General features: G+C 41.6%; 1 protein-coding gene and 1 non-coding gene across 2 annotated transcripts; both read left to right on the forward strand.

Moving 5' to 3' along the window:
• Positions 1-243: 243 nt before the first annotated feature.
• LOC125916724 (U6 spliceosomal RNA) lies at positions 244-350 on the forward strand. The gene has a single exon (XR_007456015.1). It is a non-coding gene; the product is annotated as a U6 spliceosomal RNA (small nuclear RNA).
• A 273-nt stretch (positions 351-623) lies between these two features.
• LOC125916723 (APOBEC1 complementation factor-like) lies at positions 624-10191 on the forward strand. The gene is made up of 5 exons (XM_049623024.1): positions 624-960; positions 2905-3110; positions 5499-5635; positions 6609-6751; positions 9927-10191. The coding sequence occupies exons 1-5, from the start codon at positions 657-659 to the stop codon at positions 10076-10078; spliced, it is 942 nt and encodes a 313-aa protein (XP_049478981.1). The 5' UTR covers positions 624-656; the 3' UTR covers positions 10079-10191.
• Positions 10192-16350: the final 6159 nt, after the last annotated feature.

Here is a 16350-nt window from a genome sequence, read left to right on the forward strand (position 1 = left end):
TCTCTCTCTCTGAAAAATAAACAAAACATTAAAAAAATAAGAAGTAAGCTATTTAACTGGCTGGCAGCTGGAACGACCTGACTAGGCTACCCATGCCAACGTGCTAACAAGCGATAAGATTTCTTTATTGGTGTCCTTTCACCTTCTTTGTGCTGTGCTAAGTAGTAAAGATTACGTTCCACCCATTATTAACCTAAAATGTCTTAGAATTACATAACGTGTAATTTAAAACATATATATCTCGTGCTCGCTTCGGCAGCACATATACTAAAATTGGAACGATACAGAGAAGATTAGCATGGCCCCTGCGCAAGGATGACACGCAAATTCGTGAAGCGTTCCATATAAAAAATAAAACAAAAAAATAAAACATATATATCTCATAAAAATATCACATAACTCTCTGTTGCAATGACTGTATTCGCATAATTTATAACCCGTATGTCAGCAGACAGTGGTCCGTTTGTCACTGTGAAACCTGGTGCATATTATGTGCAATGTACCAACAAAACGACTCAGGAAAACTCAACTGACCCACAAACGTGAACCGATAAAGAGACAAGATATGTGTAAGCGAAACGGCGAACAGAGCAGCAAATTGACTAACGCTCAGGAGACTAGGGCTCAGCCGCACTGGGTTGCCTTCATATCTTCTGATGTTGTTTCTTCTTTGCTCTCTACAACAGGTGCTAGATGGTTCCCCCATTGAAGTGACCCTAGCCAAACCAGTGGACAAGGACAGTTACGTTAGGTACACCCGAGGCACGGGCGGAAGGGGCGCCATGCTGCAAGGAGATTACACCTACTCTTTGGGCCATGTTTACGATCCCACCACAACCTACCTTGGAGCTCCTGTCTTCTATGCCCCTCAGGCCTATACAGCAATTCCCAGCCTTCATTTCCCAGCCACTAAAGGACATCTTGGCAACAGGGCCATTATCCGAGCCCCTTCTGTTAGAGGTAATGCTCATCAGCTCTTGCCCTGGAATAACTCTACAATTTCAAATGATTTGTATTGCAATAGCCTTAGACAAATTGGATGGGTCCACCGGGAGAAAAGGACTGGAAAATTGTTCATGAAAAATCAAATATTATTATATCAATAGTTGTCCTTTCATAAAAATCTTTTTTCACATTACAACTGGTTATTGGAAAAACTTGGTCAGGACATAGCACAAAGGAGTCTAATGCATACATTTGGTCTTCGCATGGGTGCATAAAGTTTGTACAGACTAAATAGTTAGCTTCTCCCTTATCATTGGACCACCACCATATTGCAGTCATTTGTGACTCATTAGAAAATTTACAAATGAAAGCAAGGATGGGCCAATGAAAACCAGTTATGTCAAATAGCAAAAACACGTCAAGGCACATGTGCCTTTGAGGGCGACTCAGGGGCCTATTCATATATAAATCAAATTATCATAAACATGTTCTAAGAGACACATGACATGCTTTCATTTGACCTCCTCCCAGGATTATGCGCTATGCCTTGTAAAAAGCCACACTAGTGAGGAAATAAATTTATTTCTCCAGGATATGGGGAACTAAATAGTAAAGTCTAAATAGAAAAAAGACTAACTACTAAATGATAAATCTTTCCTATGTAATCCTATAAGAGTTCCAAATGTTCAAGCAGTGTTCTGGGCTCAGTTCAAGCAAGATAGATGAAAAGGAAAGCATTTTTTTTTAATTTCTAGTAAACTAGTTTGTCTCTGCCTAATGGGATCCTTCAGAATGGTCCTGCTAGGATGTAGTTAATGCCAAAAGAATCCCAGTTCTGTCTTCCAAATATAAAACCATTCTGGGCAACTTGACAACAAACTGTGTATTTAAATCCCATCCTTGGGTTTTAGTTAGAAGCAAAGGGGCATGTCAGATTACTGTGGAAACTATCCTCTTACTGTGTTTTACTGTTTTTCAGGAAAACTGAGTTGGCCATCCTAAGATCTCTAGTCTTCAACAGCCTTAAAATTTCCATAATCATCATAAAATCACTCTACCCAAGATTATAATGCTAAAGAAATCATCAGGTTTTCCTCTGGTATAATCTATCTATGTGGTGGCAAATTATGTCATTAAAATATTACACATTTGTAATCTGAAATCATATTATTAAATAATGCATACGTTAAATATAAATTGGCAACCAGTTGTAATGTAGGAAAAAAACAAACTCCACTCCAAGGGGAAAAAAATACCTTATAACAAGAAAGGAAATCAATGAATGAGATTCATGGATGAAGGGTAATCAATTTAATTTTTTTATCAACTTTATGCCATCAGTAGGAAATCAAAGTGGCAACACAGCAAAGCAAAAAATCAAAAGGAATCTATTAATGAAACTCAATGGGAATTTAAGCCTCACATTGACAGGCCATGAAACAGAAAATAGTGAACTTAAAAACCTGTATTCTCAATGTTCCATTTCCCGACTGATCACTGGGGACGGAACTATTGGGGAAGCTAGAATTCATTTCTGATTTCCTGATCGAAGATAAAAATGCAACTCTTATTTTAATACATGTGGTCATAACACGCTGGGATCTTGAAATAAATGCCTTCCCAACATTTATTAGCCTATAGAAAAATATCAACAAAAGGTTAACTGCAGACAGAAGTTGCAAAATTTTTCTCTGTACCAAAGTTTTAAAGTTGCTCGTGTACTTAGTGATGATGGCTTTGATAGGATTGCTTTCTTCCCCAGTCAAAAAGAAAACACACAAAAACACACCTGTGGCGACCCCTACCTTTTGTTGAGTTTCATTACATCAGAATCCTAGAGTTTTCTGTGCATCGTCAGGGCGGTAATCAATGGGACTTGGGCTAACTTTTCCATTTCAGTAAGATTCAGGGTGATTTTCTGGTGGTTTGATTCAGTTTAATACCTTCTTACATTCCTAGAAATTTACATGAATGTACCTGTAGGGGCTGCGGGAGTAAGAAGACTAGGTGGCCGTGGCTATTTGACCTACACAGGCCTGGGTCGTGGATACCAGGTCAAGGGAGACAAGAGAGAAGACAAACTCTACGACCTTTTACCTGGGATGGAGCTCACCCCAATGAATCCTGTCACTTTAAAACCCCAGGGAATTAAACTTGCTCCCCAGGTAGGTAATGTTATTCCGGAGATAGTTTCCTTAAGTTAGGCCAAAGACCTTGGTACACCTTTCGTCAAATGATTTGACTTGATCCCTACTCGGGCCACTGCTCGTTTTGTTTTGTTTACATAGATAAAGCGGCCAATCGACACAATGAGAGAATGCCCTGCCATTGAGTGTCACTGTCCCATTTCGCTCTTCTTCTTAAAAATGAAGTTTGACACCCTAAATAATCTGAACAACTGGAAAACGAAGATCCTACTAAGAATTATTAACCAATACCTTAAATGCAAATAAAGTGCAGCAAAGACCCTGACTCAAAATAAATGCCTACCGTGTGGGAGTAGGCTAATGGAGAGTATTCGTGACAGGGAATGAATAGACCACTCTTATGTGCCAATAAAGGACATCCTTTATTGGAAACACTGTGGGGTTCTTTAATGTTTATTTATTTTTGAGACAGAGAGAGAGAGAGAGAGGTGAGTGGGAGAGGGGCAGGGAGAGAAGGAGACACAGAATCCAAAGCAGGCTCCAAGCTCTGAACTGTCAGCACAGAGCCCGATGCGGGCTTGAACCCACAAACCGTGAGATCGCGACCTGAGCCAAAGTTGGACACTTAACCTACTGAGCCACCCAGACGCCCCATAAACACTATGTTTAAGAGATAAAAACCACGCTACTGATGGTGATATCATTACCCATATTAACTATGAGATGCCATCACTCTTATCCAATTAAGTCTTCTACAATAATTATAGTTGGGCAGTGATTATGGGGAATTTTTAATGCTCTCATTCCACAGCTCCATGTTTCTGCTTGAGGCTGTGGTTTTTATTATTGGAAAATTAAAAGTTATAAAAGCTGTTCCAGTATGGAAAATGAATTAACAGGGGTAAAAATAAAACAAAACAGGATGTGTTAACCCTTAGCCCGTGGGTGTGCAATACCTCTGATGGCCTCCCTGTAGAGACACTGGCTAAAGAACCAGTAACTGGTCGTTCAGAGGTACAGTCTGTGGACCCTAAAGGAAACATTCCTACTCCAGGCCCAAAGGTATAAGCCCCCAGGTTTATGGAAGTAGGCCTTATGATTGCAAGCAAATAGAAAACTTGGTTTTCTAACAGCTCATCCTGAGTACTATTTTTGCAGGATTGATGGTTGTCTTACACATACACATTAGCTCATCTAAGGTTGCTGCTATCCTTACCCAGGCAATTAAAAATAAAGATGCCTATCAGAGTGGTAAACAGCAAACATTTGTTTATTCAAAAACCATTTATTGGCCATGTATCATGCACCATGTATTGCGTTAGGTGCTGGGGATGGAAAAGAGAATATAATACGGTCTTTGCCATCAAAACTCATATGGCAATCCAGTAAGAGACAGCTGACACATAAGCCAATTAATTGTAATAAAATTAATTGTAATAAAATCATGATGAAGCCTTGCTCAGAAAGCACTAAAGCTTGTCATCCAATCTATCTTGGGTTAAAATTTAAAATAAGGCACCTTATTAAAGAACTAAGATACTTAGAAATCTTTTAAGAAAATAAAAAATAGTAATTGTTATAAATTCCATGTCATAGTTCTATGAGCTGCCATAGCGTGAGGGACAATCTCTCCTTCTTGTATTCAACCCAGATCAGAAGTTGGTCGTGGTTTATAGTAATATGTAAGGAACCATCTCTAGCAACTATTGAAAGTTCTTTAATTTGTCTCTGAATCTCTACAACTACAGCTTAGACACTGAAGGCTGTGCCAACCCAAACCAACAGAGTTGGAGCCTTAACAGTTCCGCGGTGGAGTCACAAACGCCCACCAGGAGCAGAGAGACAAGGACTGTCCCGTACAGTCAGCAGTTGTAACCCCAGTAACTAGTAACCCATTAAACTTTTTACCTTGATTTTTACGAAAATGTAAAGTTAAAACCCTATGACAAACGACATGAAGTAGGACTATATTCTTAGGTTATTTTCTCTAAACCACTGTAGACAGAAGGATTGAGGGTAATGAGGAAATCCAGCCACACAGTGCTAAAATGTCAGTTTTTCTTTAATGGAATAAATACATCCAACAAATCATAGAATTAAGCTATGGGTAAAAAAAAAGAAGAAGAAGAAAAAGTTACGGCTAATGGACTGAACTAAAAACATATGAGAATAAATGGCGTGAAAACGATTTTTGTGAATTAATAGATGTAACATTTTAAATGGAGTTCAAGTTGAGTTCGTCTTAAAATTATATGAGTCATTAAACCATGTGGCGTTTTATATTTTCTTACATTAGCTTCAACACTGAAGATTAGAGTTTAAAACCCTGAAAGCTGATGAAATAGTGCAAATACGACAATTGGAAGGAAAATCACTTTTTTTTTTGTTTTGTTTTAACTCTCATAGATATTAGAAGAAATTTGTCAGAAAAATAACTGGGGACAACCGGTATATCAGCTGCACTCGGCCATTGGACAAGATCAACGGCAACTATTCTTATACAAAATAACCATTCCTGCCCTGGCCAGCCAGAATCCTGCCATGTGCGTAACATCTCCAAATTCCTAATTTTCTAAGATTTTTAGAGTAAGAGTCTCCAGTAAATTGAGTGTATTTTGTCACTATCTTTTTTTGAAAATGTTTATTTTGAGAGAGACAGAAGGTGTGCGTGAGCAGGAGAGGGGCAGAAAGAGAGGGAGAAAGAGAGAGAGAGAGAGAGAGAGAGAGAGAGAGAGAGAGAATCCCAAGCAGGCTCCATGCGGTCAGCGCAGAGCCTGACACGGGGCTTGATCCCACGAACTGTGAGATCATGACCTGAGCCAATGTCAAGATTTGGACGCTGAACCCACTAGGCAACTCAGGTGCCCCTACGTTGTCACTATCTATATAAGCTAAATGTTTCAGTCTACTGCCTACTCAATTTTCATTAAACGCAAACGTCCAGTCGTGTAGCGGGATAGAGGTTCCAGCCTCTCAAAGGCCCCATGTTTCAAACAGACGATGAAGACTGCATAGCATCATCCACCAATGAAGAACTTCAGATGTAAAATGTAACGGAAATGAAAACTGTCGCCCGTCTTTTACCTGTGCAGCATTCAGGCTGAACCACAGGAAATCACCACGTTGTACAGCATGACACCGTGCGCAGTCACTTAAATTTTGAATCAAAGATCCTCTCTGGGAGTGGGTATCCCCGCCTCAAGCCCGCGTCTCTGCATGTTTTAGGAACTTTCCTGGTTCACGTGCGCAGTAGAACAGCCATGCGGTGCGTTAGGCATGTGCCCCAGGAATGTCGTATCCACCGCTGAGGTCCTGGGTCAGGTCACAAATCTCCCTGCACACACACACACACACACACACACGTACAAGTCTTAAATGCAAAGAGAATGAAAACCACGCACACAAAACCCCACTACCCGCTCATCTGCAAACACTAACGGCGACGGAACTTTGCTCCCATCTCAGCCCTCAGCACCCCAAATTTAAATGCCTGCCCCGACTGGATATGTCTTGCAGCCACCCCTTCACGCCTCCGAAGCTAAGTGCCTACGTGGACGAAGCCAAGACCTACGCAGCAGAGCACACCCTCCACACCCTGGGCATCCCCACCGACGGGGCCGAGGCCCCCACCGCCCCCGCAGCCGCCGCTGCTTTCCCAGGTACGGAAAATTGTGCCGGACACGGCAGCCCACCCAGCGTGTTTGGGAAGCCCTCCCTTGGGACCATGGACCCTTAGAGCTCTTTATGACCCCCACCCACAAGAAATCTGACTTACACCATCTGTGACCAAAGACGCTCCCCAGGTGAGTGGACCATCCAGGTAGGACAGAGGGGAGTGAGGGGGGAGGGTGGGAGGAGCGGGGGGCCAGGCTCGGCTCAGCTTGAGTAGCAGCGTGATCTCGAAAGAGCCAGCCTCTGCATCTGGTCGGCTTGGGTTTTCACTTTTAATGAGAGAGGTTGGAACTGCCTATTAAGAGTTAATGTTCACTCGAACGCTCGGGGCACGCCAGGTGCTCGCCTAAATGCTCCGCATGCTTTATGCTATATCAGTGACGCTCAGGACCCCGCAAGAGGTAGGTTGTGGCATAATGCCCATTGTGAGCTGAAGGAACCAAGGACAGGGATGATGAAGTAATTTGGCCAAGGTCAACTGGCTTTTAAGGAGCCCTTGGAGTATCTGCACTTTTCTCATCTTCAACTCAACTTGACTTTCATTGCTTTGCTTTCTGGAAGAATCGTGTAGACCACGCATTTCTTAAGTTATTTTAAGTCAAAAACTCTGTGTGCAAGAGAGAGTCAGAGACAGATCGAGATCCTTTCAATATGTGGATAATCAGCCCTCATTTTATCTGCTCTATAATTTTGGTCTGGAGCACACTGTTTGCTCAGAATAAAGCCTGTCTGTAGATCGACACGCCTCCAGGGTCACATTTAAAAGACTTTTCCCCATTTATTATGTACCTACAACCAATGCTAACAATTAAAAAGTGAACCCTCTAGAGATTCAAAGAAACCAGATGACAAATTTGTTCTGGAAATGTTTCCTTAACAGTTAGGTTAAGTAACTCCGTTCAGTTTTAGCAAATAAAAGTTCATTTCTTTTGAAGAAATTGGTCATGAGTCACTGCATTGGCATACCTCCCTTAAGACAAATTAAGAGATCTGACTGGACCCAGAAATAGGGCATTTCTGTCAACCCATGCATTCATTCGTATATTGGGCACATACAGGCGTGAGAACTGTCTGTTGCTCACGAACATAACACCTGGGCCCATTTTGATTTTCTTTTGTTTCTCAAAAGTTGCGAATGTGTTTTCCATTCTGGCAAGCAAGGTTGCAACCGGTGAATGTGACCTCAATGCCAGCTTTGTTCTGTAGAACGTGGAGAAGATGTGTGGCGTGCCCCCACGAGGTTGCCAAGACCACAGCTGCCAATGCACAGGGCAGGTCCCCTGGGCTGCGCTGGGGCCATCAGGCCCGTGCTCGCTTCCCACACAACAGGGTGTTGACATGTCAGTCTCCTGGGGGTCCTGTGCCACGGCTTCTCGGTTCTGGGAGAAGTTTCAGCCCCTGTCTTGTGGACAGCTGCACCCCAAAGCCACTTAAATAATGTACTGTAAAAACAAATGAGCCACTGTCAGAATTTTCCAGTTGCACATTGCAAAGGATTTGCTTTTACCTAAGAACGTTTGCTCTTGTCCTCACTTCTGTTTGCTCCCACAAGAAGTAAAAAATATTTAGGGCATGAGAGTTGTCTTGGGGACGCCTGAGAATCTGAGAGCCTCTCTTATAACTTTGCTGTGGAGTCAAGCAAAGAATAATGGGTCACAAGGGAAGAATCTGTTTAAATTCCAAATACTCTTGCACTTGGGAAATTAGCCAAGTTGAAGAAGAAAATTCAAAATCCCTAAAATAGAATCTACACCACACACACACACGCATACATGCACACGCTCTCTTCACACATGTGTATTTCTTACTCACTAATTTAGAAATACTATTTCCAAAGTCAGGGAAGTAATCGGTAACACATTTCTCATCTCGTTGGAAAACAGACTGAACTTCAGTCGTGCCTTAGTCAGCATTACTGGCCAAAGTGTTCAAGCCAAGGAGTGGATTTAATTTTTAAAAAAATGGTCCAGCCAGTTTCCTGCCACCACTTCCTGAGAAGCCACCAGAAAGAAATCAATGTGTCTGGGGTTGGGATGATGGCCACGGCACATAAACCAAATGGGCTTTTTCTTTTTCTTTTCTTTTTTTTTTTTTCAGGTCCCCGTTTGTTGCTTAAGTATATTTTTCCCTTTTTCTTGTCACCTGCACACTTTTTGGGTCTTCTCAGAAACGGTTTAATTTTGATCTAAAACGTTAACAGAGAAACATTGCTTTTAGGTAATAGCTGTTTTCTCTAAACGTGGATGTCAATCAGCCAGACGTGATATTAATGTGACTGCCCGTGATGGCCTCCTCACCACTCAAACCCCTTAGTTGTCTGAGGGTGAGGACAAGCATCGTGGCCTCCAGACAGCTTGCTGGTGAGGCAAGATGATCTTTGCCCTTCACGGTCGGGTCTAAATGTAAACAGCCCACGTATTTGCTTTCACGGTGCTACGTAGAAATACACGAAAACGCTCAGTATTTTTTCTACCGGTCTACCTACTTCCTATACGTCCTTCTTGGACAAAAGCAATGAGTTTTTAACATTTCACTCAGATGGGGGTGGGGGCACAAAATCAGACCCACAGAGCCCCCACTCCTCCAGCCCTGCCAACCTCTCAATCACCTCTCCTCCTTTGTAAATTTTGCGACCCTCTGATAAAGACCCAAGTCTCAAGTGTAATTAACTCAGCATCCTGTTAAGTTTCTGTTTCTCGGACTCGATCTCTGGTGTTTCTGATTCTGCAAGCATGAAGTGGATAGGGCACACATAGTTGACCTTGCTTTGAGGAACACTGTCCCCTAAGTCACTGAGTCTAGATATTATGTCTCCTGAGTTCCCTTTTTAATTTCTTTTAATGTGGATTTGTGAGAGAGAGAGAGAATGGGGGAGGGGCAGAGGGAAGGGGGACAGAGGATACAAAGCAGGCTCTGGGCTGACAGCAGACAGCCTGGCGCGGGACTTGAGCTCACACACCGCGAGGTCAAGACCGGAGCCCAAGTCGGACGTGTAACCGACTGAGCCACCCGGGTGCCCCAGGAGTTCACTTTTTTAGAGGGACGTATTAAACTTTTGGCTTTAAGCGACGTCAAAGTTTCATATCCCAAAAAGAAGACAGCTAACCAAAAGGGAGGACACCCGGATGCCTTTGCTGAAGCTCTCTCTGCCTCCTTCTCCAGGATACGCTGTCCCTAACGCAAGTGCACCTGTGTCCGCGGCCCAGCTCAAGCAAGCGGTGACCCTTGGACAAGACTTAGCAGCATATACGACGTATGAGGTCTACCCCACTTTTGCAGTGACTGCCCGAGGGGATGGATATGGAGCCTTCTGAAGATATCTTTCTTTTAATTTAAGAATAAGACACACACAACTCTATCCGGAAGAAATAAACCTCTCACTCAGTTTCCTTACGATCACAAGTAATACTTTTCCTAAAGCGATGCCTTGCCCGAGACTGGTTAGTGTATACTAATTGTAGAATCATGATAGGAGGCTGTATTCCCAGTGAAATCAAATGTCGAGCAGGCTTTTGTCTAACAGAAAGCTAAAGAACCATTGCCCCAACAGTCGTTTCTCCCAGGCTTCTGAGGGACCTGGTGATGGGTTTCTGAACCCTGACAGTGTAAAGAGAGACCTGTTAACCAGCAAGCATTCAGGTGTCAGCAGACCTGGGCCAGAAACAACAAAGAGAGCCATGTGAATTCCAGAGTCTTAACCTGGGCTCACAGCTGCTTCTGTGACACAGAGAGTCACAAACAGGCAGGGTAGGGGCCGGGGAGGACGCTCTTTGAAAGGCGTTCGCATTGCCCGCCGCGTGGGGTATGTCCTCAGGCTGGGGTCCGTGAAAGACTGCCCAAGGTCTGATGGGGTCAGCATCACTTCCGTCCAAAAAATGCCCCAGGTCAGTCTGTCCTAGGTCAGCATCTTTGTGGCCCCCGTGACCCCTGGGGACCTCCTGGAAGTCAGCGTGATGTGCTGCAGGTAACAATAAAATGAACCCGGGCCCACTGTTTACTAAACTCATCGGCCCGCACCTCTCCTTCCCTGGAACCCCCATCCTTGCCAATGGTCCCCTAACACAGTAATCACCCCGGCGTAAAAGGACTTCTCCTTGTAAACTTTTCGCTTATTCACATTGATTTGTTTTCATATCTGTCTCACGTGGCTCGTGCCTAATACCATAAAAAGGCGCATCAGATCTACCGATCATCACTTGTGACGCTTTTTCCTACTCAGCAAAGGGGCTGTGAAGTCTTTTCAAACAGAGGAGTGAAGATCCACTCTCATTTCTTTGGACTTTTTGCAGCATCCAGTCCACCGTCTGGCATTCAGAGACTGTTATATTGACGTGGGGTCAGCCTTGGACTGTCTCACCCACTCGCATGAAATCTGCCCACAAATCCTCTACCTTTCCTCCCTTCTGTTTTCAACAAGTATCGGACAGCTTTACCGTGTCTGAGCCCTTTGGTCTTGAACTGAGCACAGAAACCTTACACCCACCACTGCCGATTGATCAGAAGCTGATTCTTAGACACCCAGCCAGGGTGCTGTTTACCAAAATCCTCGAGGGCTTCAGGCCTCTCTCCAGGAACATCTTCTAGGGATACGGGTGCTACAAAAAAACAGGATGGAGGGAGCAGAAAGCTCTACTTTCTTGTCATACATGTAAATGACTACGTCTGTATCAAAATAGAAATAACCCAGGTCTGAACTCCAAACACCTATCACTACTGTTTCAGTCTCATTAGTGGTTTAAGACCTACAGTACCAGAATTTCCATTTAAAAAAATCCTTTGGCCCTGGTAAAAATTCTACAGGACTCAAAGGAAGACATACACATGAAAACATAGAACCATTGGTCAACTCTTGAATGGGATCCTGGGATCCAAAATCAGCCCAGATTCCAATCAAAATCAGCTAAATTCCAATAAGAGTTAAAAGTCCTTGTAACCTTTCAGTTCTGTTAATTCTAATCAGGTATCAAAGGCCTCAAGGCTAAGCTCACTCTGAAAGACCCGGTGCTTTCAGCTTTACATTTTGATCCTCATATTCCCTAGGATAGTGGCTCCCAAACTTAACTGCACATCAGAAACACCCGGAAGGCTTTTCAGAATGCCTTTACCAAGATGGCGCCTCATATGGATTACATTAGAATACCACGGGGTGATATTCTCGGTACTTTTTAAAAATCTCAGGTGATTTCAATGTGCAACTAACTTTGGGAATGGCCATAATCTTTCCATTTCAACCCTGTCTTCAACCCTTAATGTCTTCCTTTTTTATTTCTTTCTCATTAAATAGAAAAATGCAAGAAAAATTTCTCTAAATAGCCAAATCATATTTTTACACATATTCATCTCATAAAAAGTACAAATTTGAATATAATTCATACTGGCTTCAAACTAACTTTTGGACCAAACTAGTTTTAAAAATGAGGAAGTGAAAAATTCCTCCATAAGCAATTTTGAGGTCCAAATCTACATTCCTGGACAGACCTGCTTTTATACTCAAAAAGAGTAATTACATTGAGGCAGGCAAATTCCCACTGAGTCCAAAAAAGCATTCCAAACTCCAAGAGCAAAAGCTTTAATGTTCTTTAAAATCTCTGGAAATAGAAAAGATTCCTTCTACATGTCTCGTCAATGCAAAATAGAAGGTTTCATCCAGAGGAGTTTTAAATTTAATCAAAATGAACAGTTAGTTAACCACAGGAATCTTTTTATGAGAAAAATCATTATTCTGGGTGAAATCATAATGAGTTTTTTAAAGGCTAAGAAGAGAAGCCTAAACATACAAAAATAGCAAAGTATCAAGAATTGCCACTTCAACACCAAGGAAACACAGGTATTCGTACATTTACCTCGTAAGGATGGACTGTATTCAAGCAAGTAACTATGGTTTTACTTTTTGCTGAAATTTTACTTCATTCTAGTAAAATCGAGAGAATACTTTGAATTCCATTAGAACCTATTCGTAGAAAGTATCAATGTGTCTGTAGTGCCATATGTATTGACTTTGCCCAAATTGAGTCATGTAGAACAGCTCCAGCTATAATGAGTTTGGAACTTTAAAAAAATGAGATGTTTAAAAATCAAGTGTGGGACCACAGGTTTACTTCACATGATGTTGATGTTTTTGGACGTCAGAAACTAGCACCTGTTTAATACCTATCGTACCTTATGCATCAAATCTATTTTTTGTTACTTCTTGCTTTCTTATTTCCTAGAAAAGACTCTTCACAGAAGAAACTAACATGAATAAACCAACCAAATGATAACAGAGTGCCAAACCAATCATTTAGGAGCATCTAGTAAATTAGAATTGAGTTTCTAAGTTTTGGTACTTAATAGCTTAGTGAAAATTAAAATTAACCACTGTTACTCACGAGAAATGGTACAGTAGTGAGATTAGATATCTATTCTCTTACCCGTAAGAGTGCTGCTTATTCTCCAATTGCTATATTTCTCTCCCACCCCATTTACTGTAACAAGAAGACCATCTTTACCTGTAGTAAGATACAGTTTTCCTACAGAGCCAGTTCTTGCCTCCCACCTGTGCCCAAACCTGGTATCATGCCAGACCACACTGTGTTGGCGTAAAAGCACCCAAAATGCTGCTAGAAAGCTACCTCATGTTAAAAAAAACATTGACTTCAAAAAATATCTAACAAACCACAGGTCCTGGACTTTTTAATGGTGAATGGAGATCAAATTATAGCTATGTATTAATAGCTATGTAATTTAATAGCTATTATGGCTATGTAATCGTTATGCAGGAAATTAGGTTTAGTTTTACTTAAAAGTTTTTGTAAACACAACCTCCCATTCACATTGATTAGCTTTTCATAAATATTGCCTCAATGTAATTTTTGATTTATGTCCATTTTCACGATATGTTTTAAATGACTGTTTTCTAGTTCTGCCTTGGACAACTGGGTCACAGTTTGAATCCATGGGGACAGGGAGATTCTCCAGGGTGGCTTTTCAAGAAGAAGAGTCAGCAAAGACAGTATTTGGAGTAAATTGTTTTTGTATCCAAAGCTACAAAGTTTGATAAAATATAGTAATGTTGCGTAGCTCCAGGACCAGTCAAGATTTCCCCCAAATAACTTACAACTCACAGTGAGCAGTGTGCCCCAGGGTTCACACAAGGCCATGGTCATTCATCGCCTCCTTGACTTCATTCATACAGAAATACCCAGGAGACGAAACAACTTATATCTTTTTACATCTTGGGGATACATTTTTACCTATATATAAATACCTCTGTCCAAGACGAAACCAAGCTTCAAGTATGACACTTACAGTAAACTTTGTGGTAAATACTTTTACAAGAAAACATTAATGGCAAAATTTGGGAATTTCAATGTACTTCTTGGAAGACAGAGAAACTAGGGACACAATATTCCTACCTGACATGGAATAGTTACCTACTGCTTTTTGTTGAACTGATCACCAAATATGATGTTGAAATTCTACTTCATTCTAGTGATGTCTTGAAAATGCTTCAAGCTTTACAAGAACATAGTCATAGAAAATGTCATGTATCCACCAGGATCGATGTTTGCCTTTGCCAATGTTAGGACTAAGCCAAGCATGTCCTTCTCTAATGAGTAAAAAACCATCAGAGAAATGAGACTTTCTGACCTCCATGCCAGATCACTTTGCTTATGGAGTAGAACATACAAAAACTTTTTTCAACAGAAAATTCATACAGAATATTCTACCGAATTCTACAGAAAATTCTACAGAGAATGTCCATTTTACAAGCCAGGTTTTTCTTACAATATTTCTACAGGAAATAGAATGTGTGAGTTTAATAGGGAGAACAGTGCATATCTTGAACACATACACTCACTGATGGGAGAATGTGAACTTTAGGCATTCCCAGGTCACCTCAGTTTTGTAGAAAAGAGAAAAAGAAAGCCTTATACTTCAGCTAATAGTGAAAAGAAACTGGTAAACAATCTGGAAGTGAAAAATAATTCACTCATTTGCCTAGAAACCAGAAGCCCCCATTCATTCGAACATGCCTGGAATGAGATCTAGAACCCTTCTACACCTCCCTCCTCCCACTGTTCTCCCGTTTGGGGAGAGAAATCAAGAAGAATATTCCTTGCATTTTCCTTACTTTGTCTAAGGGAAGGGGAGGTGCCAAGAAACAGCACTTTAAAGAAAATAAGCTGCCTTCAGAGACTTCTTGGAGACTGAAGAACATCAACCCCACTCGGGGTTAACTATGTCCCTCTGGGATGACAGTATGTTCCGTTTGCCAGGACAGCCCTGTTTATCAATATTAACAATAACCCTTCAGACTCACAAATGTGTCCCAGTTTAGACAACAAATTATACAGTGACCTCATCTTGTTGGCTCCTTTTCTTTTCTTGTCCTTTTTTTTTTTTTTAATCTTATAGAATTGGCTTTATCCTCTCCAGAACAGGTGCACGTTAAAGGAAAATGCCCAACTGACTTCTTTCTGACGGAGGTAGGAGCAGAGAGAAACCAAGAGAAATGTGTCGTCCTCTCATTTATGATTACCCTCAATCTCCTCCCCACCCAGTGACCCCACCACCAACCCCTTTCTGGTCCTGGTCGTCCTCCCCAAGCCCCTGGGCTCTGGGTCCTGAGCTCTGCCACTGGGGCCAGATGGGACAGGGAACAAGATGAAAGGTAGGACATTGGGAGGGTTTTGGAGGATTTGGCGGTTCCTTTCTTCCTTAAACCAAGCTCCTTATGCTGCAAACCAGGAAGGACTTCCAACATCAGCCTTCCTCGTAAAAGGGACCCTGCTTTTTCCCTTCCATGTTTTACAGATTTGCTCAAATATCTGCCTCTCACGTCGACATTACTGTTGCTCATGAACTATCCTCATATAATCTCATATAAAGTGTTGAATATTTCTTAATGGAGAAGAATATTGACAGATACTTTCCTTTTTATAGAACTTCCTTTTACTCTCTCATTATTTTCTTCGCTGATAGTAAGAATTAAACAAATTATAATCTCTATTGCTATAAACCAGAGGCCTCTATTTCATAGAATGGATGATTCGTCTGTATTTATTATGCACCTTCTCCTCTGCCGGAAACTATGAACGGGTGTGTGTGTATTTCCACAGCACAGTACACGGTCCCGTGACGCATCCTCTGCATTTTTGCAAACTGAGTGTAATTGCACTGAAGTTCACCAGTTCGTAGCTTTTTTCACTTAGTCAGAATCCCCCAAATTAAATCAACCCTGTTCTCAATTTTAAGTTTCAGCCATTACTGTCAAATACAAGGTGGGTGCTGTAAGCCTTGGCAAAGATGACTTTCACCCTTGACCTGTTATTATTGCGATTTAAGTAAAATGAGTTTTCAAAGCTCTTTCCCAGGAGAAATAGCAAAGATAGTGCAAAAAACAAGAGGAAACAATCTTTGTTAGCAGTGCAGATTTAAAACAGACGTCAGCAAGGGCACCTGGCTATCTTAGTCAGTGAAACACATGATTCTTGATCTCAAGGTTGTGAGTTCAAGCCCCACTTTGGGTGTAGAAATTACTTAAAAATAGAATCTTAAAAAAAAAAAAAAAAGAGTTCTAGTTGCTGTACATCCTCACCAGCAC

The sequence above is a fragment of the Panthera uncia genome, unplaced genomic scaffold, assembly GCF_023721935.1.
Source record: "Panthera uncia isolate 11264 unplaced genomic scaffold, Puncia_PCG_1.0 HiC_scaffold_1032, whole genome shotgun sequence".
Taxonomy (NCBI): domain Eukaryota; kingdom Metazoa; phylum Chordata; class Mammalia; order Carnivora; family Felidae; genus Panthera; species Panthera uncia.